The sequence below is a fragment of the Haemorhous mexicanus genome, chromosome 3 (assembly GCF_027477595.1).
Source record: "Haemorhous mexicanus isolate bHaeMex1 chromosome 3, bHaeMex1.pri, whole genome shotgun sequence".
NCBI lineage: Eukaryota > Metazoa > Chordata > Aves > Passeriformes > Fringillidae > Haemorhous > Haemorhous mexicanus.
Genome location: NC_082343.1, coordinates 117,324,058 through 117,347,430, shown reverse-complemented (window position 1 = coordinate 117,347,430; position 23,373 = coordinate 117,324,058). Strand labels below are relative to the sequence as shown.

Here is a 23,373-nt window from a genome sequence, read left to right as displayed (position 1 = left end):
GCTCCCCGCTTGAAACAGCCCTTGGTCTAATCTCCATGCCCCCTAGACTCTGAACCAGTCAAATGCTGGTACTTGAGGAGACTTTATTTGTTGAAGCCTCTGTCAGTCAGCCTGGAGGCTGGTTTGTGGAACTGGGCTGTGTTTCTTATTTAGAACTGGATTAAAATGCAGAAAAAATCAGCTTGTATTGCAACAGGACAGAAGCTGAATGCTCAGAAGGATTTTTTGCAGGGAACAAATCTCTCATCCAGTTCATCCAAGTGAACTGAGACTGGGACAATTCTCCGTTGTGTGACAGTGCCCGTACCCCCAAAGGTTAAAAGGGAGGTGCCCAGCTGATAGTTTGCTGGCACTTTTCCTCCTGTCACCAGAGATTTTGAACTCGGTGGTTCCGCGGTGGCTGAAGCAAGACTGCCACCAAAGGGCACCTGCCTGACGAGACCCTCTGTGCTAATGAGCAGCAGATCACAGAGGGCACCTCTCTGAGTTGGGTCCCAGCATTTCCAGTCTCTCCTGAAGGGCTACCAGGATGTCCCAGGCACAGCTGTGGGCAGGGACAAGGTGGATTTTCCCCTGCACTGGGGTGGGCCCCTGAGTGTGCCAGGAAGCAGCTCCTGGGAAGAGGCCAGAGAGGGGCGAGGGAGGGGCTGTGCTGGCAGCTGGAGCAGGAGCACAGCTCAGAGCCCGTGGGGTGCATGGGGGGAGAGTGTCTGGGGAGTGTGGGGTGCCCATGGAGGGAGTGTGTTGATTTGCAGAAACAAACAAACTCCACAACTTCGTGAAAGTTGTAAAGCTGGTGTGTTTGTTACAGTGCTGGACTGCATGTGGGAATCATTCCCCTGAAATGACATGCATACCTCTGGGAACTCCAGATCCCCTTTAACTCTCTCTCAAATACATATGTATGCAATTTCACAATAGGTTCATACATATTCATTACACTGATTTCTCCTGACACATGCCTCTAATTCTTCAGAAAGAACTCCTGGGTCAGGTTGCCGTGCTGTCTGCCCCCACTTCCCCCCTTCTATCTTGTCCTTAGGCTGAAGCAGTTCCTCCAAGGACAGGCCCTTCTCGAGAACAGGTAGTCAGACTAAGCAGCAAGCTACAGACCTAACTCAAAGATGTGCATTTCACCTAAATCAAAATGAATTTCTACTCTAGAAAATTTCCACTCTGCCTCATTTCTCCCTTTCCTAAAAGGAATAAGTAAATTCTTTTGCTTAGTATAAATTCCTATGACAATAAGCATGCTTTAATGCTTTACCATGTACATTTGATAAGGAGGTGTCACAATCTGTCCTTAGGGACGGGTTTTGTGATGGTTTGTGGGTTTGATCTCAGGGTGCAAAAAGCTGACAAGGCACAAGTGGGTTTGCTGTGATAATCAAAACAATTGCATCTTTATTGAATAACCACAGCAAAATGTGTTGGGGAGGAATTGGGGGAAAAAGGGAAAAATAAGGAAAAGAGGGAGGAAGAGAAAAAGGAAGGTATATCGCTACCAAATGTATTATGGTGAAGTCCTTCCATGTCCAGCCGATGGAGTTCACCAGGTCACGTCTGGGGAGATCTCAGGAGTGCAGTTCATCTGAACTCTTAATATCCTCTTTTTTGATGGGGGAAGGGGATGAATCTTGAAATCTAATCAGAGGTAGTCTATTGTATCTTCGGGGGGAAAGAATGGTGTTTAGAGAAGGGTACCCACAGTCCATGTTCTCAGCAGTGGGCGAGAACCGTTGTCTTCTGGGTCCACTGCTTGTACCTGCAACATCCATCTTGCTTTGGTCAGCTTGCCTCCCCCTGCACACCTCCTCTGGGTTGGGGGTTTCAGTCCCAGTCCTTGAAAAGAGTGGGGGGGGCCCTTTTCACCTAGGGATTTCATGTCTCGGTTTTTGATGGAGAGGCTTCTTACATCTCAGCCTGTCTGTCACTGTGGTTGCAAATGAGTGAGAGGGGTCTTCTGTGGGGGACCACCCAAAACTCAGGAGATGTTCAGCCAGGTTGAGAGGTGGGACAACTTCCAAGGCTATTGTTGCAAAAAGGGCAAGGTGGCCCCTTCTTCTTTCCATTGGGTTCAGGGTAGCATACAGCAAACACACCTGTAAACAGTAGCTTAGCACTGTGCTCAGGTCTCAGGGCCCTTGGCATGTAACTTTCTCCAACAGGGCCAGAGATTTCAGATGGCGGTCTTTTCTTCAGTGGTCCCCAAAGACGATCGTGAGGCAGATGAGAGGAACTTTGGACAGAGTCACACAGGAGGTTAACACAGCTACTCGCTGTAGTATTCTCCAATTTCAAATTAACAATATAAAGATAGCCCTAAACTTACTCCAACTAATATTAACAAAACTACAATGGGATGACACAACTGGTTAAAGATTCCATTTGCAGTTGGTGACCAGCCAAAGATTACATCCCACCAGTGATGATCTTCATTTTGTTTTATTCTTTGCAGAATTCTGGTTATTTCTTTTGTATCATATTGGACAGTAATTAGGGTTTTCTCTCCACTTTCTTGGATTTTCTTCAAGATCTCCAGCAGGTCTTGGTGTTTAATTAATTGTTTTACCAATGTGAGGTCCATTCCAATAGGAGTAGGTGATAGTCTGTGATACATTGTGTAATTTCTTTTAATCAACAGGTGGGATGTCACTGGGGCCAGGTATGAAAAATCCAACTTGATAATCTTAACAAAATTACAAATACAAAAGTTAGAATGATTTCTACTAGACAAAATAACATCGTTGTTATCAATTTTTACAATAGCACAAGCAGTTCTCAAGCACACACAACCTTTACCAGTATATACAAGCACAGTTTTCTGATCAGTGACTGGAAGAATCTCGAAGCGGCAAATTCAGTGTCTAGACACACATCTTGGGCATTAATAGTATTGCTTTCACAAATGAATCCTAGTTGTTCCTTAGTAATACAGGATTCTAAGTTTACTGTTTGCCACTTTTCATTCACCTTTTGTGCCCACACCCTATGTTCAGAAGGGTGGAGCACTGTTTTTTCATTATTTAATCCTAGTGCAATGATGGATCACTAATGTGATCATCTAATGTGGCCACTGCCTTTGCAATGATGGATCACTAATGGATCATCTAATGTGGCAATGATGGATCACTAATGGATCACTAATAGATCATCTAATGTTCAATGATGGATCACTAATGGATCATCTAATGTGGCCACTGCCTTTGTGCTTACCATACTAAATGCCACTGTTTGCATTACCCACTAGGATAACGTAAACAGTGGCATTACGTATGGTAAGCACAAAGGCAGTGGCCACATTAGAAGCAGGATCAGTTGAAATTTACCATAGTCCACCAGGACTGAAACTTCCTTTCAAAATCAGTTGCATTATCCTAGACAGCTTTCCGAATTTCAGCTGGAAAATTACCTTCACCCCCTTCCCGTATGATCAGAGCTGCTGTTGCTTGCATCTATAACTGTGCTAGTATACAACTGCAAGCTAAAGACACATTATTTTGAACTGTACTAAGCACTTCTACTATTAACTTGTGGTCTTGGTCCCTGGCCTTTTCCCACTTCGGGAGGACTTTTGAAATCTGCCACTGGCTAGTTCCTAATGCCAATAGAGAGGACTGTAAAGGCTGCTTCAATTTTGCTAGGCCACCTGTTGAAGTGGCCAGCTTATTCATCAGTATTTCTGAATCAATTCTATTCAACACACTCAATCCTGTCCCTAATATCCCAGTTAGATCCTTTCTTATTCTGCTCCTGAGGTATACTTGTCTTTGTAACCATGTTGTCCAGCCCTCAAAGGATGTTCTTAGGAAAGAGGAAGAGGCTGGTTGGATTTTTGAGATGTTAATTTGCATTAGCAACTCAACACGTTTGAGAGACCATTCTGGATTGAACAACAGCTGTTGTTCACCCATATTCCTTACCAGGTATGGTCCTATTTCATACACTTCAGGTTCAAGTTTGGGTTGGGTCTGAACTGCTTGAGTACTGGTGTGAATTGTATAAGGTCCTGTCATTTTAAAAACTGTAGTATCTATTCTAAATTTAAACGAGAGCCTGACAGCATCACGAGCCCAAAGGCAATTCACTTCTACAGGCTGTATTAAGGTGAAATTACACCAACAGTCTGATTTGCTTGGGCTATCACAAACTTCCTGGTGCCTTTATACAGGTTGAGACACTAATTGTATCTGGTCTCTCATGAGTGGTCCCATTGACTACCCAGCACCCTATCTTGATTTCTTCTCCTCTGATCCCTTGAAGTGTCCACAGTTCCCATTCCTGCCACTCCTGCTCTTCATATACCTGATCTCCGTGGATCGCTACAGTGGATAGGTTTAAATCTTTTATCTCAGAAGGTTCTCCCATGGATCCAGTATACTGATTAAAAGCCTGGGACCAAGGCCATTCAGCATCACTTTGAATAGAGGTACTCTCTAATTCTAAGACTCCAGTTATAGTTATATACAAAACAATTCTGTAAATGAAATTACAAACTACCCCCAGCCACAATATACTCATTTTGCCCGAGTAAGTTTTAGTCTCAGTTCATTGTTTCCTGGTGTCACTCTACAAGAGGCTTCTGGGTCCTTCTTCACTCGAGAGTGGTGGATCCAGGCATTCTGCTCCTTGATCTTGCTTGCGGTGAAGGTGGTGAGGAGCACCTGGAATGGTCCCTCCCACTGTGGTTCCAAAGTCTTCTCTGTAAGAGACTTAACATATACATAATCCCCAGGCTGTATGTTATGTACTGGTCCATCTAGCTCCCTGCTCTGAGTTCCAGTCACGTTTTCCATTTTCTCCAAGCTGTCTACTTAAAGCCACCAAATAGGTATTGTGGCTGGAACTCTGAAAGCAGTATTGTTTACTCTGGTCATCTCTCAAGCCTTGGCAGTTCAGGTGGGGAACACTTCTGGCCACCCTGAAAACGTATTTGTCAATATTCATAAATACTGACACATCCCTTTCCATGGGAGTTCTGAAAAGTCAGTTTGCCACTGCTCTCTGGATCCACGACCCTTCCCAATCTGACCTAGTTTTGGTTTGGGGGTATTCTTGGGGTTAGTCTGGAGGCAAGGATCTCACTGTCAGTTTACCTTAGTAATAGTGGCATATAAATTCCTGTCAACAATTCTTTCAATCATATATGTGTTCTAGAAAGCCTGTGGAAACTACTACTTAAAAGTCAACACTTGTTTTCAAAGCACTCTGTAACACTGGCAGCCTTGGTCATTCTGGGAAAGGAGCCACACTTTATAAAAGCTTTTACGTAGTTAGGCCCCAGTGTGTTTTCTGGTGCTCCTCCTTTACTAGTGACCACACAAATGGGAAGGGATTACCAGCTCCCTTTCAATGGTAGCCCACCCCTTGTGTTGTATGTCCCTTTTGATTAGTATTATTATATTCTGGTTTACCTTCAAGGAAAATCTGTCCATAATTACCTCACCTTTTGCTGCTTTCTTTGCCTCTCCTCCCACCAGCTCATTTCCTTCCTCCAATTCTGAGCTCACTCTCTGGTGTGCCTTAATATGCATAGTTGCTACCTTTTCAGGCAGCTGAACTGCTTCCAGCAGCCAGATTGTCTCTTCTTTCCGTGTGAGGTCAGCAGTCCCCTCTCTCTCCAGTGGCTTCATGTGCATGCACAACTCTGAATGCATACCTCGAGTCTGTATAGATGTTTATTCTCTTTCCTTTTGCCATTTCCAAAGCACGTCTCAGTGCAATTATCTTGGCCTTCTGTGCAGAGGTTGGTAAGGGTCTGGATTCTGTTACCTCTCTGCAGGTGGTCACTGCACACCCAGCATGTCGCTTTCCACTGGCAACGTAGCTGCTCCTGTCAGTGAACCAGGTCTCTGCATCGTCCAGAGGAGTGTCCTTCAAGCCTGGATGGCTGGAGGTAGCTTCAATGGTCTCCAGGCAATCTTGTATTGAAATAAATTCCGATATATGTCCAGATGGGGCTTGCCCAGGCTTGTCTAGCCTCTGCTGCTTGACCGAAAGGCGGCACTGCGGTGTACTCACCTCAGAGACACCTCTGGCTAAGCTGGATGCTGCAGCTGGCCTGGAGACAAGTTCAGACATGCAAAAGCCCCGGTTTACCTTCTGTGCAGATGCTTTAAGGCGAGGTGAAGAAAGGAGTGGGTTGTAGGCGAGACTGGGGGTTAGCACGGTCGGGATGGACGGAGACGAGAGATCTCTGAAGCCAAGTCGTGGAACTTGCGGTTTATTGCGAAGGGCGTGGGTACAGGGCCCTGCTGGGAGCTGCCAGCTGCAGCTCGGAGCAGGCCTGAGAGAAGAGAGAGAATGAGAAGCTAATAACGTAAAAGGCAAGAGCTAAGAGCATAGAAAAGTGAGAGCAAGAGTAAGAGTAAGGGCGCAAGAGTAAAAGCAAGAGCAAGAGAACAAGAGCAAAAGCAAGAGAGCGAAGTTCCCGTTACAATACAATAAATCATCTTCTGTGTTGAATATTCTGATTCTCACTAACCAGTCTAGTACCACATACAAATCCTATAGCATTTACATACAGCCTATAAGAATCACTACATTACCATATTGTGCTTGCTACATTTTAAACCCTAAAAACTACTCTTCGGACCCCTTCTGCCAAGCTGGCAGGGTCTGCTCTGACCCTTGGACCTGCCTGCTTGCAGAGGGTATTGTATCATCAAAAGGGGATTACCTTCAGCCGGCCACACCATTGTTTTCCTGTTGTTCAGTAACTAAGGGATCTCAAAGCTTGCTTTCATTCCAATCTCGCTTATAGTTTCTATAGTCTCAAAATCTTTTGCCAGGCAATCATATTTGTAAGGCTTTCCTGTTTAATCTTCCCCAACAGTGGGTTCTGCCAGAGTTTCGATCCAGACCTTATTCAGATGGCAGTCTTCTGAATCCCATAACAACTACTAACAGAAACCCCAACTGCGTGAGAGAGGGAGGGGAGGGGTAGGGAACCTACCAACCAGGTGCAGGGTGGGCAGGTCTCAGGTGCGAGGGACACCGGTGTGGGCCAATGGACCCCCAGGGATGCAGGGCATCTTTTGAACTCTGCCAATCACTTCATGCCCCTCTGGAATGCCATGACTGACAGACAGCACCCAGCATGCATCAGGGTGGGGGAGAGGAAAGGTGATTGACACCTGAGACAAACTTTGACTTCACACAGCTACAGTGGTGTACTGCTTCTCCTTGATTTCCACTGAGAAAAGAAGCTGGGTTGACAATATTAGTCACCAGTACCTCTACATCATCTTGCTCTACCATGATGGCCTGGTATTTCAGGAACCTCTGTGGTGAAAGCCAGTGGCTGCCCTTTACTTCCAGTACTGCGGACAGTGTGTGGGACATTAGCACAGTCATTTTCTGTCCCAGAGTAAACTTGTGTGCTTCTTAAATATTCAGCATGACTGCTGCTACACCTGTGAGGCAACCTGGCCATCCTTTGGCTGTTGCATCTAGTAGCTTGGAGAAGTAAGCAACTGCCCTCCGGTATGGACCCAAGTCTTGAGCCAGTACTCCCAAGGCAATTCCCTGTTTTTCATGGGAAAATAGAAAGAATGGTTTACTTACATCTGGAAGTCCCAGGGGTGGAGCTGACATGAGGGCACTCTAGCTGGTGAAAGGCCCGTGTGGCTTCCTTTGTCCACTGGAGATCTCTGTTTCCATTGGCAATAAGAGCATAGAGGGGTTTGAGGAGCAGTCCATATTTATAATCCCACAGCTGGCATCACCCTGCCATGCCTAAGAAGGTTTGGAGTTCTTTTATTGTCTGGGGTTCCAGGGTTTGGCACATGGCTTCCTTGTGAGCCTGCCCTAAAGTCTGCTGCCCAGCACTGACCTCGTATCCCAGGTAGATTACTTTCTGTTTCACTACCTGTGCCTTTTTCTTTGGTACTCTGTATCCTTGGAGTCCTAGGAAATTTGAATGGCTTACATGCTTCCCCCTTGTCTGAGTGGTTACTGGAAGATCGTCCACGTACTGCAGTAGCCTTCCTTCTTCCTGTGGAGCTTCCCAGGACTCTGGATCTTTGCAAGTTGTTCTCCAATCAGAGTGGGGGAATTTTTTTGAAGCCTTGAGACACACGGACCATGTGAGCTGTGGTTTGTGCCCACTTTTAGGGCTTTCCCATTCAAATGCAAAAACTTTCTGGCTGGCTTCATGGATAGGGAGGCAAAAGAAGGCACCTTTCAGGATTTCTTCCCTATCTCCTTTTTCAGGGGTACTGCCTAATTTTCACTGGTTGTGTCCCTTAAGCTTGATTACTGTGGGGGGCATTCTTCACCCTTCCTGGTACATCAGAGGCCCATACCCCCGAAAATACTTGTCCTAATATCTCTTTACTAATTTCCTTCCTAATTTCAGTGGCTATTAATGTTAAACCTAACAGCTTTATATACTTTTGATCATTTACCTCCAGAGTAACCTCCCCGTTTTAGAATGTTTAGCCAATTGGGCATATACAAAAACTTGTAAATAGACATGTTACTTTAAAGGTTTGCAAAAGTATGCCTTCTCAGACTGGCCAGTTGTTCCCCACACTACAACATAATAATTCTCCACAGGTACTAAAGCTTTATTTAAAACTGAATATGTGGCCCCTGTATTAACTAAAATTCCACACTTTTCCTTTCTTCTGGTCTCACTGCCTTTCGCAGAGGGGTCTGTTACCTCCTAGTTCTGGATGAAATTGGACTGTCAGGAGGGGGATGGGTTTGTGTGGGTATACCTTTGGAGCCTGAGTCGTCTTCCCTTTTTGGGGAGGTCCTCCTTATCCTTCTTCCCTTACCTTAGGAGGAGCCTTTAACAAATCATATGTACTCATTTTGTGAGTTGTAATCGCTTTGCATTTCAGCATGATAAACTTTGTCTGATTTCATACATTGCTATCTTACGCTGAATGCTGAACAACACGTTTGATTTGCTTTCTCTTTGCTTTGTTTTCTTTTTCAAGAGCTAACACCAGTGGGTCAGAGGGGACCCTGAACCCACAGTCACTCTGCCATTCCAGGTGATTCTTTAAGGTGAAAAACATATCAGCATACGGGACCTTATCCCATTTACCTTCCCATTTTAAAACAGCATTAACTGCAATAAGGTATTATAAATCTTCTTTTCTGAGCCGCCCCTACTGGCAGCTTTCTCCCAGTGAGCCCCTCCCAAAGGGGTTAGTTCAGGAACCTCTTTCCTCTGGAAAGGAGTGACGGATGTTTTCAGCGTCTCTGCCAGCTTTGGACCTCGCTCCTGCTGTCCAAACACCACCTTGACTTCTCAATTCTGAAATTACATGTGTACCTCTGGGAACTCCAGATCCCCTTTTATCTCCCTCCCAAATACATATGCATCCAATTTCACAATAGGTTAATACATACTCATTCCACTGATTTCTCCTGACACTTGCCTCTAATTCTTCTTTATGAGAAAGAACTCCTGGGTCAGGTTGCCCCGCTCTGTCTGCAGCCCCCCACCCTCCCCACCCCGCCCCCTTGTCCTTCTGCTGAAGCACTTCCTCGAAGCACAGGCCCCTCGCGAGAACAGGCAGTCAGACTAAGCAGCAAGCTACAGACTTAAAGATGTACATTTCACCTAAATCAAAATGGATTTCTACTCTGGAAAATTTCCACTCTGCCTCAGTATGAGCACTGCCTCCAGGTGTTGGCAGCAGCAGGCTGGGCCGGCAGCCAGCAGGGCAGCCAACGAGTGGGCAGAGAGTGCAGGATGCAGGCAGGGCTGTTGGATGGGCAGAGGGGCTGTCCCAGTGTTCCAGGGAGACAGGAATGGTCCTGGCTAGCTTCACTTGAGAATTGAGGAGTTCTGCTGGGAGGATGTGGGTGATGGTGAAGGCAGCTTGTCCAGGGCAGGGTGTGTGGCTGAGTGAGTCTGTGTGTGCCTGTGTTTGTATTTCTGTGTCTCTGTGTCTGTGTTTGTGTCTCTGAGTCTGTGTGTCTCTATGCCTGTGTTTGAGTCTCTGTGTGTCTATGCTGACTCTGGGGTACACACTCAGCTTCAGGGTTGATCCTGCAGATAGGAAAGCAATAGGCACATCCAGGCTGCTGGGAAGGAGATCCTGGCTCTTGTGCCATCCCAGGCCAAACTCCAGTAGCAGGGTGGGAGTAATCCCCAGGGCTGCAGCTGCTGCAGAGCCTCTGCCAGGAGCCTGGGGCCTCTGACAACACCTTAGGGAAAGTGTCTGTTCTTCCTCCACAGCCATGGCTTTGCAGGAGGACACACAGGAGGAGGATGCAAAGGCCCAAGTCCTGGCAGAGGCATTTGAGAAGGAAGGACTGGATGCTGGATACTGGGTGCCCAAAGTGACACAGATCTTGGGAATCAAGTGCAGAGAAGCCCTGCAACATCTGGAATATGAAGACTACCTCAGGCTGGAGTGTGAGGTACGGCACCCCTGGGAGAAAAAGGCACTCCAGGAACTCCTGAAAATAACAGATGACAAAATGACCACTAAAGGGGTTCAGAAGGAGCACTTGGAGAAGAAAAAGCAAAGACAAGATGAGGCCAAAAAAGCTCTGAAGGATCTGACAGAAATGCTCAACAGCCACAGCCACAGCCAGGATGCTCTGAGGGAGAAAGCAGAGACCCTGTGGCGAGCCATGGAGATTCCCAAAGAGTTCTGGCCACCAGCAGAGAAACCCTTGGCAGATATGCTGGAGAGCATCCAGAAGCAGCTGGAGCAGCAGGAGCAGTCAGCAGGCAGGAGGGAGAACATCCCTGACACAGAGGTGCTGAGGCGGGCGTCAGGGGGACTGGCCCTGCAGGGCATCTACAGAACCAGCAGACCTGAAGATGTGCTGGCAAAGCGAGAGCAGCTCCTCAGGGTTCCTGAGGGATTCCAGCTCGCTGGTCCGGAGCAAGGTTCGCTGCTTGAGAGGAAGGAGTTCTCCTCCTCTGCAGCAGAATCCACTTTCACCAAGTCCATGGAGCAGCTGGGGTTCAGCATGAGCGTTTCTGCCAAATGCTCATTCTGGGGGTTTAATCTGGGAGGGAGTGTAGATCACAGCAGCTTCTCGCAGTCACAGGACACCCACCAGTCCCGCTCTGTGCAGAGCTACTTTTGCACCACCAAGTACCAGTACATCCCTCTGGCCTCCTGCTACTTCCAAAGGCATCAGCTTCGCCTCTCGGATGCGGCTCTGCAGGAGCTGCAAGGCATGGAGCAGCTTTTGAGCTTCAGTCAGGAAGGAGACAAGGCCATCTTCCGAAAGATGTCTGAGAGCTTCTTCAGCAGGTTTGGGTCCCACATAAACCAGGGTCCCCTCCACTTTGGGGGGATATTCTGGTGGAAGGCGTCTACAGAAGGATTCCGAGCTGAGCAGCGGGAAGAGATGAAACGAGAAACGACTGAAGCACTGAACAGCTTTGTTGGGGCCAGCTGGGGTGGCTTTGGGGCCAGTGTAGAAGGGACCCTGGATGTTTCCAAATCCACCTCACAGGCTTCTGTCCTGGGGAGAGCCAGAGAGAGTTCTCATACAGCGATTCAGCTCTACGTGGTCAACTCAGGGGGCCCAGCAGACACAGCTTCCCTTCCTCAGTGGAAAACTGGGCTCGTGTCTGATAACACAACATGGTGCGTTATCGACCGTGGCTTTCAGCTGATCCCAGTGTGGGAAGTCATCCTGTGCAATCACTGTGGGGATTTTAAGTCTGTTGGTCAGATGAGCAGAGCCCTCAGGGCTGCATACAAAGCGCTGACGAATCTGAGCGTGGGCACCATTTTTGGAGAGGAACTGGGCAGTGCAGTGCAAGAGGCCAGAGATTTCATGGGGACTGTGAAGGCCTGGGAGGTGACAGAAGCGGATGAAGAGAAGATGCTCATGCTGATGGGACTAAAAGATGATCTGAATGCAAAAACCCAGAACCCCAGTGTGTGGATCAACGTTTGCCTGTCAGACAAAGCCCTGCAGGACTTCCTGGTGAACACCGTGCGGAGCTGCCAGGAGTCACCTCCAGAAAATAGCACATCTATCAAGGTAAAGTTAAGAAGCCTCCTGAATCCTCATATCTACTCTGTCAAGGACTTCCCTGAGGCTTCCTTCATTATGCAATGGATCTTCCAGACTGAGCAATCACTTCCCAGATCTCCCAAAGTTTCTGAGCTACAAGAGCTCATCAAAACACTGCAGCAAATGAAGGAGCACATCCATGCTGTCACCTATGCACCAGGAAGCTCTGCTTCTGCTGTTCATGAAGCAAAGATAAAAGCCACCCAGACCAGCAGCCTGGCCATTTATTCCTTACTCCAGTCTCTCAAGGAACAGGCTCAGAAGGACATGGAACTGTTGGTGCTCTTGATTGTGACCAGCACAGGGTACCAGGTGGAAAGCAGCACTTTTCAGCACCTCCTTGGACACCCAGAAATTCAGTACATGGCCAAGGAAATGGAAGCGGCACATGCGGAGTACGTGAACCTGAAGGAGCAAGATGCTGACAGAGCTGAGGCCTTCCTTCTGCTGACGGGTCTGACCGTGACATCTGAAAGTCAAGAGCTGTCCCTTGAGCAGAAGAGGGAGCGTTTAGTTTTCATGGAAGATCACATGAAAGGCTTGTGGTCCACACGGATAAAGAATCTCCTCCAAAAGCACCATGGAGACGAAGACTGGGAGAGGCTTGAATGGGACTTGGAATCCTTGATCAGTGGGTGCTTGGATGACAAATGGGATGAACAAAGGTTACAGAATATAGTCAAAGACCTGGAAGACACTCTTCCAACACCTGAGGCCCTGAGTCATTCCCAGTCCAAGTCAGAAAGTAGTGAATCCAGAGAAAATGAAGCCATTTCAAACCATGAGTTCCTCCAGTTGCTGAGGCACCTTGGACTGGAAAGTCACTACCCAAGGAAAATGGGGATGGGAGATTTCCACACCATCTGCAAGACATCTCTGCAAGACAGCCAGCCCAGTCAGGACACAGAACTGCCATTATACTTCTTGCAAAAGCTGTTAACTGTGGATTACCAGGTGAGGTACCTGACTTGCTGGGATGACAGCAATCCAAATCTTGCAGCCCTGCCACAAACCACAGCAAAAGAGGACCAACAGTCAGAAAACTTTGAACAGTTTTTTGGCAATCTGGCAGAAGCAGCCCCTGAACCTGAAAGCAGGGACAGCCATGTGCACCCCATGGACCTGCAGATGGCCATTTTCCATTGTGCTGATGACTTCCTGAGACAGACCCTGGCAACCAAGCTGGCCTTCTGCCAACTGGCGCTGCCTCTGCTGGTGCCCAGCCTGAGCACTTCACTCATCGAGTTCCCGCTCTACGCACTCAGCCAAATCCAAAGGAGTTGGAAAGAGGTGGACAAGTCAGGAAAGCAGGCCCAAACAAAGAGTTACAACAACAAACTCATCTTTCAGGCACAGACACCCATCGTGTCCTTCATCCGCATTGGCAGCTCAGCCTCCTCTTCCAAGTCCCAGCTCCTGAATGCTGTTCTAAACAAACACAAACACAACACTTTCTTTGACCGCCACTGCAGAGGCAGCACCAGAGAGCGTTTGCTGATGGAAGGGCTGGTGGAGATCGCCTGGTACTGCCCCCGTGGAAGCCCAAATGACACCTTTGAGTGCTGTGTGGCTTTCTGTAACCTGCATGGAGACGCCAGGGATCACGGAGCACAGCTGCAGTTCCTGCAGGAGATATCTGCCGTCAACGTGGCTCTTGTATCTGAGTTGGAGCACATGGACAACAGGGGGAAACAGCTTCTGCAGGACCTGTGGCAGTCACAAAGGCCTTTGGTTTGTCTTCTCACAGAAATAGAGAATGCTGCAGCTGGACAAGTCGGCAAAAACATAAAAATAGGGATCAAGAACAGAAACGAAGCAGAACTGATAGTCCAGCTGACAAAAATTATCAGGGATCTCCTGGAAGGGTCTAATTCATGTTTCAGCCTAGAGGCCTGCATGGACAAAGCTCGCCAGCACGGATTCATAGTGGATGCAGATCAACCCGCGTGTGTGACAGCCAAAGCCAAGGCAAAGGAGCTGATGGAGCTTCTGAAGAAAGAGAAGCTGTCTGAGATCAAATCCCGGCTGCTGCCGCTTCAAGGAAAACTGTGGTACCAGTGGTGTCGAAAGGACAAAGAACTCACTCGCTTGCAGGAGAAGAGGAACAAGAGCATTGAGCATCATCGCAGCGATATTGAAAATGAGAAGAAAGCAATAAGAGGAAAGCAACTTGAGCAAGCTTTCCCTCTCAACCCACTGATGAAATCATTCCTCGAGTTTCTCCATGCCCAGCCAGCAGACACCAAGAAATACTTCCTGCATTGGATGAAGGTCTTTATGGATGAGCTGTCCTGTGGTCGCCTTGAAGAACTGAGGAGAGATTATCACGAGGTATGGTCTGAAATCCTGTCAAGAAAGAAAAGCAAGAAAAAGCCCAGTTGCGATGATGAATTGCTGAGTCGCTTGGATGCCATCTCTGATGAAATCAATGATTCATCCATCGGCCTGGAGCACCTTCTGAGAGAGGTAGGGCAGATTTATGAAGCTCTGCAATTAATGAACTCCAAGAATGCCAATTTTGACAAACTTCCAGAAATTGCAGCAGAGCTGATGGTTTCAGGGTATCCTGTGGAGCTGATGGATGGGGACGCTTCTTACCTGCCCTTGCGCTGGGTGGGAGCAATCTTTGACAGCTTAATTGAGAGGCTGGGGGACAAACGAGTGTTTGTGCTCTCCGTGCTCGGCATCCAGAGCACAGGCAAGTCCACCCTGCTGAATGCCATGTTTGGTCTGCAGTTCAACGTCAGCGCAGGGAGATGCACCCGTGGAGCCTTCATGCAGCTGATCCCAGTGGGAGAGGAGCTGCAGCAAGACTTGGGCTTTGATTTTGTGCTGGTGGTTGACACAGAGGGACTTCGAGCCATCGAGATGGCCAATAAACAATCCCTGAACCATGACAATGAGCTGGCCACCTTTGTCATTGGTGTTGGCAACTTGACTGTGATCAATATCTTTGGAGAAAATCCATCAGAAATGCAGGATGTTCTCCAGATCGCTGTGCAGGCTTTCCTGAGGATGAAGCAAGTCAATCTTTCCCCAGGCTGCCTCTTTGTCCACCAAAACGTGGGAGAAGCAACTGCCAAGGAGCAGAACATGGAAGGACAAAGGCGTTTGCAGGAAAAGCTGGATGAAATGACCGTGGTAGCTGCTCAGCAGGAATTCTGTGACATCTCCTCCTTCAGCGATGTCATTGGCTTTGATGTGAACACCCACATTCACTACTTTGCTCACCTGTGGGAAGGAAACCCCCCAATGGCACCACCCAACCCCACCTACAGCCAGAATGTCCAGGAACTGAAGAGCAAAATCCTTCAGGCTGCCAAGAAGCAGTCACAGTGCAGCATTTTGAGGTTCTCGAGCCTGAAAGATCGTATTGGTGACCTCTGGAATGCTTTGCTGAATGAAAACTTTGTGTTCAGCTTCAAGAATTCCCTGGAGATTGCTGTGTACAGGAAACTGGAAAGTGCCTTTAGTCAGTGGACTTGGAAGCTGAGGAGTCACATCTTAGATGTACAGATGAGACTGGACAACAAAATTCGGAATGGGGACATGCAGAATGTCACCAGAGAACACCTTGAAGGGCTGGTGCAAGAGACAAGTGATGCCATTGAGAAAGAAGTGGAAAAGTATTTCAGGGAAGACAAAGACTGTGAGACACTGGTCCAGTGGAAATCAAGCACAGAGCTGAAGCTGAAAGACCTAAAAGAGACTCTTCTTCTTGAAACAAAAAAGAAATGTGAGAATCTCATTGAGCTCCAGAAGGAGCAGAGGAAACTGGATGCAAGGAAGTTGAGCTATGAAGATGAGCTGCTGAGAAGGAGTCGGGAGCTGGCTGTGAGTCTGAAAGGGAAGAGCCTCAGTGAGAGAGAACTGAAGGACAACTTTACTCTTGTCTGGAACCAGTGGATTGCTGAAGTCTCCCGTGCTGCTCGTCCTCCAGAACGGGTGGATATTGATGCAGAAATTGAAGATGTCCTTGTGGAGCAGTTTAAGGAGCCAGGTTTCCCTGCACGGCTGAGATCATTTCCCAGAGGCAGAGGGTTTTCTTTTGATCCAGAGAAACACATCATGAAGAAAAAGTATTTTGGCATTTTCCCAGGTTTCAGGAGCCTTTCCAATGCTGATATGATCAAGTTTCAGCACATCACAGACAACATCATAGCGTGTGTGAAGGCAAACATTGCTAAGAAGGAAGAGGAGAAACGGGATTACAGTAGAAATTTTATCCATGAAATACTCAATGAAGTACAGAAAGGTGTCAGCTCTGTCCCCAGCGATGGAAAATGTACTTTTAACAGAGATTACAGCATAGATTTGTCTCTGTATCTGTGCAGAATGGCAGCAGAAAGGTTTAAAGCCATGCACGAAGCATTCCAAAAGGCAAATGACCCAGTTGTGTACCTGAGCAGTAAGAGAGAATATTTCTTCCAATGTTTCCAGATTTCCTGCCAAGGAGCCACTTCTGTCACAACTTTTGTTGTTTTTTTTTGTGACAAGATTGAACCAGCTCTTCACCGTGCAGTCTATGAAAGGACAGCTAAAGACATTGCTGAGGACATGCAGGGCAAATTCCCAGATTTCCAGGGTAGCAGAGCCAATCTGGAAGTTTGCATCCTGAGATACCTGGCAGAAGAAGAAAATTTTGAGTATTTCAAGCAGTACCTTACGTCTCCAAAACAGTTTTGTGAGAGTTACATTGAGACACAAGTTAGGAATTACTGTTTAGATGGGAGTAGGAGGCTGAAGATGTTTTTAGATTCCTCCCTTGATATTCTGTATAAAAATCTCCTGTCAGCTGTTTCTTTATCAACCCAAATTGTCAAAGACAGAAAAGACAGAGAAGACAAAGTCTCTCTTTGGCTGGATGAATTTTGCAGGCAACTGACTGAGGTGATCAACTTGCCCAGAAGTGACCTGAAGGGCATTGAGCATCAGGAGGTCACAGACATTGAGTTCCTCAGCAGTGCCATGGCAGAAGCTTTGGATGACCTGAGGGACAAGCTCATGAACGAATTTGCTGGTGCTGACCTGAGCTCATTTTCAAGGCAGCCTCACACCATCCTGGCAGAGCATTTTTCGGGGTGCTGGGAGCAGTGTCCCTTTTGTGGGGCTGTCTGCACAAACACCATGTGGAATCACGATGGAGACCATCAGCTGGTCTACCATCGCCCACAAGGTTTGAACGGATGGAGGTGGCATGAGACAGACCACCTGGCCATTGATATTTGTTCCAGCGATGTTGCAAGTGACTGCACATTTAGCGTTCGTGACAATGAAGTGTTCCCCTACAAGAGATACCGGGATGCTGGACCTCCTTTTTCCACTTGGAATATTCTTCCTGATTCATCCATGCAGGCATACTGGAAATGGTTTGTGTCTCATTTCAGGACACAGCTGGAAGCTCTGTATAATGGGAAATTTCAGGGCAAAGGAAAAATCCCTGAGGCGTGGCGAAGAGTTACGAAGCAGGAAGCGCTGTCTGATCTGGAGAAGCGTTAGGCCACATCCTTGGGGAGGAAGAACAACAGCTTTGAAGTTTGTACCAGGGTTTGTACTAGGCTCTCCACAAAATGCAGTTACAATGATGATGCTCTCAAGTCCAGAAAAGACAATACTATTCAATTGCTCCCAAATTTGATGAAAGAAGGCACATTTCTGCATCCATTACTCAACAGCTCCCTCGCTTCATGAGAAAGGCACAATCTTCTTTTCTCTTTGCCAGAAACATTTCCCTCAGCTTTGTCCTAGAGCCAAACCAAACCCACTCCTTGGGGCAATTGGCTTTGTTGCTATCCTGAGATCAAGGGCAGGGACGGGGCAAAGGGCAGCACTCAAAGCACCCCTTGGATCAGCAGCTGTGAGACAAGAAGGGACAGTGCCCCAAAGGCAGCTTTCCCGCAGCAAGGGGCTGTGCTGCTCAGAGAGAGGCCTGTGGGACCTGAGGCCAGCTCTACATTGGCTGCAAGCTGGGATGCTTGGCTTTTGGGTGTTATCCTTCCCTCCCTCCTTGCAGCCTCCTGGATCAACTGAGGTCATTCTCCCAGCAGGTGCTGTTTTGCCTGTGGGCTCAGGAAAGCAGTAACACGACTGCCCTGGGGCACAGGCAGTGCTTTCACTGCCTGTCTCGGGGGTGCTGTGTCTCTGTCCAGCGCAGCCGCTCCTGCTCAGGTGCCTGGGGTTGCTGCCCTTCCCTCCAGCCCTCAGCCCCAGCCAGAACTGCTTCTGCCCTTGGCCTCTCTGCTGAGCAAAATCCTTTGGAATGCCCCATGTGGAGAATCCTGTGTGCCAGCACCTTCTGCAGCAGCCCTTGGGGCAGTGCTGGTGCTGCCCAGGCAGGCTGGTGGCACTGGAGCTGTGCTCTGGAGAAGGTGGCACCAGCTGGCTGCGCCCCAGGGAGGTGTGGGGGCTTTTGCTGTGCAGGTGCTGCAACCTCACTGGGCAAAGTGAGGGCCAAGCCCTCCTGGAGAGATGCTGAAGGGCTGCTTCAGCCTCATCCCCTGCAGGCTCTGTGTGAAAAATGCATATTATATCATTGTCTCTTTGCAAGTGTTAAAATGAATACTATATGTGTTATGTTGGAAAGTCATGCTGTATTAATCTCTTTGTAGTGGTGTGGTTAATATAGTTTTTAGGCTATAGCAAAATATAAAATAGAATCTATGTGATGGAAGATACTTTTCTAACTAGCTCAAGGAATGTTAAAGAGAATCAAGAAATTCTTTTGCACTGAGATAACAGCAACAAGACACCAAAAATCCCATGAGAATTATTGCCTCCTTTTCGGGAAGAACCAGACTTTGAGGGACCAAAATGACTGATATACAAGATGAGAGGGGGAGTTGGCAATAACCAGAAAACACCATGTCCTGGTTTGAGAGGAAGTGAGTTTTTTGGGATGCTATGGTCAAACCAATAAGTGCTCAGATTTGAATATTGTCACCTGGTGTGGCCACTGAGGACATAGATACGCCTCTGAGAACACAGGAGGGTTAAAAGCTGAGAACTCCCAGGGGGAAGCTCTTTTGGGTTCCATCCATGAAAGAGGTCAGAGCTCCCCTGCTCAGCTGCAGCCTGCGTGCGGGAGGGGAAGCCATGTGGCCGGATGAGGTAGGCCAGGGTCTTGGACAGAGAAGGGAGGTGAAAGCCCCTGCAAGATGGAAGGGTGGAGGAACCCAGAGAGACATCGGGCAGCCCCCCTCTCCCCGCCCCCAACCTGTGGTGTCTGTGCCTGAGCTGGTGTCTGTGCCTGGGCCACCTTCAAATTTGATAGCACAGTCAGCCAAGAAAGAGAAGGGTGGGGGTGAGGTGAGAAGGTGCCCAGCAGGGCAGCTGTAGGAGTTCTACACAGGCAGAACCTGAGATTTTTAACCCTTTTCTTCGATGATAAGAACCTTACAAATGCTGATCCTCCTGGAGTTGAATGAGAAGAGAGATAGAGATGAGATAAGAAGAAATGGGCCACGAGAGAAGTTGAGAAGAATCTTAGGTGAGAAGAGGTGATAGAGTGGCCTTTTGCAGGACTTTTCTTGTATAGCCATGGACAGAACCATTTTTCCTGTGACACAGAGATTGCATTTAGGGGGAGGCAATGGCTTGGAGCTAAGAGAGTGTAGTGATGTGATGTGAAGGAGTGGCGTGAACAGAGATGACGGGTGAGGAGGGTGGTGGTGCCCTCTGTCTTCAAGGAAGAAGATGATCTCTGTTCTCGAGATCCCTCAGCCCCAGGGGGTGAATTTGGGGGGGGACAGGTGTCCCAAAAGTGAGAGACTGGGCTTTTTTTAGAACTGGGTAAAGCATCCTTAAAAAGGGAACCCTAGAAGCAGCTCTGGTCCATGCACAGTGGTCAGAGCACTGGGCATGGAAGGAAGATATCACGATGGCAAATGATCTCCGGGCGGTGCCATGTGTGACATGGAAACACAAGAGGTTCCAACTGTGTTTCCAGGGGAAGTCTATAGTACAAGAAGGACTCCTCTGTCGTTCATGATCTAAGAATTGATTATCTAAAGAGTAGAGATAGACTGAGAGTTGATAATCTGAGGGGCAGATTTATTAGAAATTTGGTGAAGAGAGGAGGAATGTTTTTGGAAGGTTTTCATTCTGAGTTCGGCATGTGTTTCTCTTTACATATAGTTGCAGGTTAATAAAGTTTTATTTCCTTTTATTCCTAAGCTGGAGCCTGCTTTGCTCTATTTCTGATCCCATCTCACAGTAGACACCAGAGAGAAAGTATTTTCATAAAGGCACTGGCATTGTTCCAGGGTCAAACCATGACACACCCTTCATTTGAAAGGAATTTTTGCATCATGTATGAAATATATGAATATGCAACAGCTATTGCTTTTAAGGATCAATCTTTTGTTAGTGAGGTGGGCTTTTGCAGAAAGCGTGAAATGCACGCAGATGTCTGTAAGTCTTTGCTTTTTATTGTCTTTTATTGTCCTACTCTGATTGTCCAAATTCTTATTGCTCTAATTTGTTATTACTATTTTTATAACAATTTTAATTCTATGAAACTTTTTAAATTTTAAAAGAAGTGATTGGCGTTTTTCACACTCTGCTAATGAAAGAGTTGATTTGGACTGCTCTGTGTCTCCTTTGTGTTCAGGGGAGCCACGGCTGGGGGTGACTCGAACTCTGCATGCTGCAGACAGGCAGGGGACAGGGGTGTGAAAAATACATATTATATGTATTGGCTTTTCGTAGATATTAAAATGAATACTATATGTGTTATGTTGGAAAGTTATGTTGTATTAATCTATTTTTGTGCTGTACTAATCTTTTAAGTAATGTGGTAAATATAATTTTAGGTTATAGCGTAATGTTAGAGTAGAAACTGCGCAGTGTGGGATACTTTTTTTAACTAGGTCAAGAAAGGGATAAGATATTCAAGATATTCTTCGGACAGAGATAACAGCAACTAGACACCTAAATCCTCCAGAGAAGAATTATTGCCCCTTTATTGGAAGAGACCAAGTTTCTCCCACCTCCTTTGCGTCTTTGAGGTGCCAACAGGATTAAGGAGGAGAAGTTGACAATAATGAAAGAACACCCTTTGTTTGAAAAGAATTTATGCATCATGTATGAGATATATGAATATGTAAGAGGCTATTGCATTTCTTTGTTAGTGGGGGGTCCTTTTTGGGGGCTTAATTGCCCAGGAAAAGGTACCTGGACTATCCATATTTCTTTGTTTTTATTATCCTGTATTGTCTTAACCCTGATTGTCCAAATTCTAGTTGCTCTAATTTTATTACTATTTTTATAACCATTTTATTGCTATTAAACTTTAAAAATTTTAAAACAAAGCGACTGGCATTTTTCACAGGGGTGGCACTGGTGGAGGGGGTGTGGCAGCAGAGGCTCTGCTCCATTCAGGGTCTCTGCTCCAGGAGCAGCTTCACTGTCTGCAGGGACAGCAGAGAGGGCAGGAAGCCCCAAGCCACAACACCCAGGGAAACCAATGTCAGTGGCAGGTGCCAAGGGAGGCAGGGCTGGAAAAACCAAGCCTGGCCTGTCACACACACAGAGGGCTGAGAAGGTTGATCCCAGCAAGGTTCTCTGCTCTGGAGCTGCTCAGCTGGGAACCTGCCGGACAAGAGAGGAACGGGCCCAAACTCTGCCAAGCCCAGCCCTGGCCAAGCAGACCCAGAGCCAGTGAGAGGAGCCAGAGCTGGGCCGTGTGAGCCTGTGCTGCATGGGCTGAGTGCCAGGGACTGGGGACACCTGGGCTGGGAGGGGATTTGGGCCGGCTCCTGGAGCCAGACAGGGAGTGGAGGTGCCCCTGGCCATGGTGTCACCTCCTGGGCTGCGTGGAGAATGTCCAAGTGCAGCTACTGCAGTGAGTGGGGGGGCCCAGTGCCACAAGGGAGGCAGTGGAAAGGACCCAGTGCAGCAAGGGAGGGTGGCATCAGGCCTGGGCTGGAGTATCAAGAGGGTGCAGGGTCCCTCACCTGTGCCAGCTGTCCCAGCTCCCTCTCCAGTACAGCCAGACTGTTCTCTGCACCTTTCCCTGTCTCTGCCACGACTCCTTGGCCAAAGTGTCCCTCCGTGGGATTGTCTGGAACAGAACTGAAATTATTCCATGTGTCTATGAAATAATAAGCCTTATTTTTGGAATATAATACTGGCTTCAATAACACAAGACTTGGGGCTTGTGCCAGGTTATTCAGAGGACAGTAAGGAAGACAATGAGCATTCCTCTGAAAAGACCAGTGAAGATCCAGAAGACCCCTTGGAAACAAGTGGAGCATGCACTGTGTGGTATGGTGATGTAGATTTGAAGAATTGAAAACAGGAGGAGATTTATGGGAGAATATTGATGAATATGTATTATCATAGAGTATAAGGGCTGTGTTTGGATCCTTTTGCTTTTGTATGTGAGGCAGGGTGGGAACCCTCCCCGTACCCCAATCAATTGGTTTTTGCTTATGCTTGTGAAAAATGTGTATTTTATGATTGGCTTTTTGCAAATATTAAAATGAATAATATATGTCTTATGTTAGATAGTTATGCTATATTAATTTTCTTAAGTAGTGTGTTAAATATAGTTTTAGGTTACAACATAATGTTAAAATAGAAACTATGCTATGTAAGATACTTTTTTCAAAGAAAGGGCTCACAGTGAGACAGCAGCCACAGGACACCAACATCTTTCAGAGAAAAAGAATTTATTGCTCCCTTATCAGAAGAAACGAACTTCATTCTGCCTTGCTCAGTTCTGAAGACACCGTCAGGATTAAGAGGAAAAAGCTGAAAATTACCAGATAGAATCCTGTGTTTGAGTGGAATTTATGCATCATGTATGAGGTATATGAATATGCAAGAGGTTGTTGTTTTTAAGGGTTAATCCTCTGTTAATGTGGGTCCTTTTTCAGGTTTATTTTGCCCAGAAAAGATACCTGGACGTCCTTAACTCTTTGGTTAGCATTTTTCACTATGAATATATATTAGCATACCGTATATAAGTTGTGTTTGGATGCTTTTGCCTTTGTGCGTGGGCGGGGTGGGAAGCCCTCCCTGTACCCTGATCGATCGGATTTTGCTTATGTTTTATCCGAACCACTGCCAAATTTCTTTTTGTAACAACTGGATTATATTTTATTGTATTATTCTATCGAAATTAAAACCACTGCTAAATTTTAAGTTTGTGGTTTATTAAATTACACATATGGGACTTCATTTATAACACGGAGATGGAAGGGCATGTGGGGAGGTCTGAGAAGACCAATTTTGCTCTTAGTTTTCCTTCCTCCTCTTGTTCTCCCTCCCTCCCCAGAGAAGCTGTTGCTGCCCCATCCCTGGCAGTGTCCAAGGCCGGGCTGGATGGGACTTGGAGCACCCTGGGACAGTGGAAGGTGT

General features: G+C 47.2%; 1 protein-coding gene across 4 annotated transcripts in view; it reads left to right on the top strand.

Moving 5' to 3' along the window:
• LOC132325644 (interferon-induced very large GTPase 1-like) overlaps positions 1-21,320 on the top strand; it is a 76,780-nt gene extending 55,460 nt beyond the window's left edge. For all 4 annotated transcript variants that reach the window (XM_059843186.1, XM_059843184.1, XM_059843187.1 and 1 more), the window contains one exon: positions 10,202-21,320. In XM_059843186.1, coding sequence (XP_059699169.1) covers positions 10,204-17,511 — 7,308 coding nt within the window. In that variant the 5' untranslated portion in view covers positions 10,202-10,203 and the 3' untranslated portion in view covers positions 17,512-21,320. The remainder of the gene's footprint in view (positions 1-10,201) is intronic.
• Positions 21,321-23,373: the final 2,053 nt, after the last annotated feature.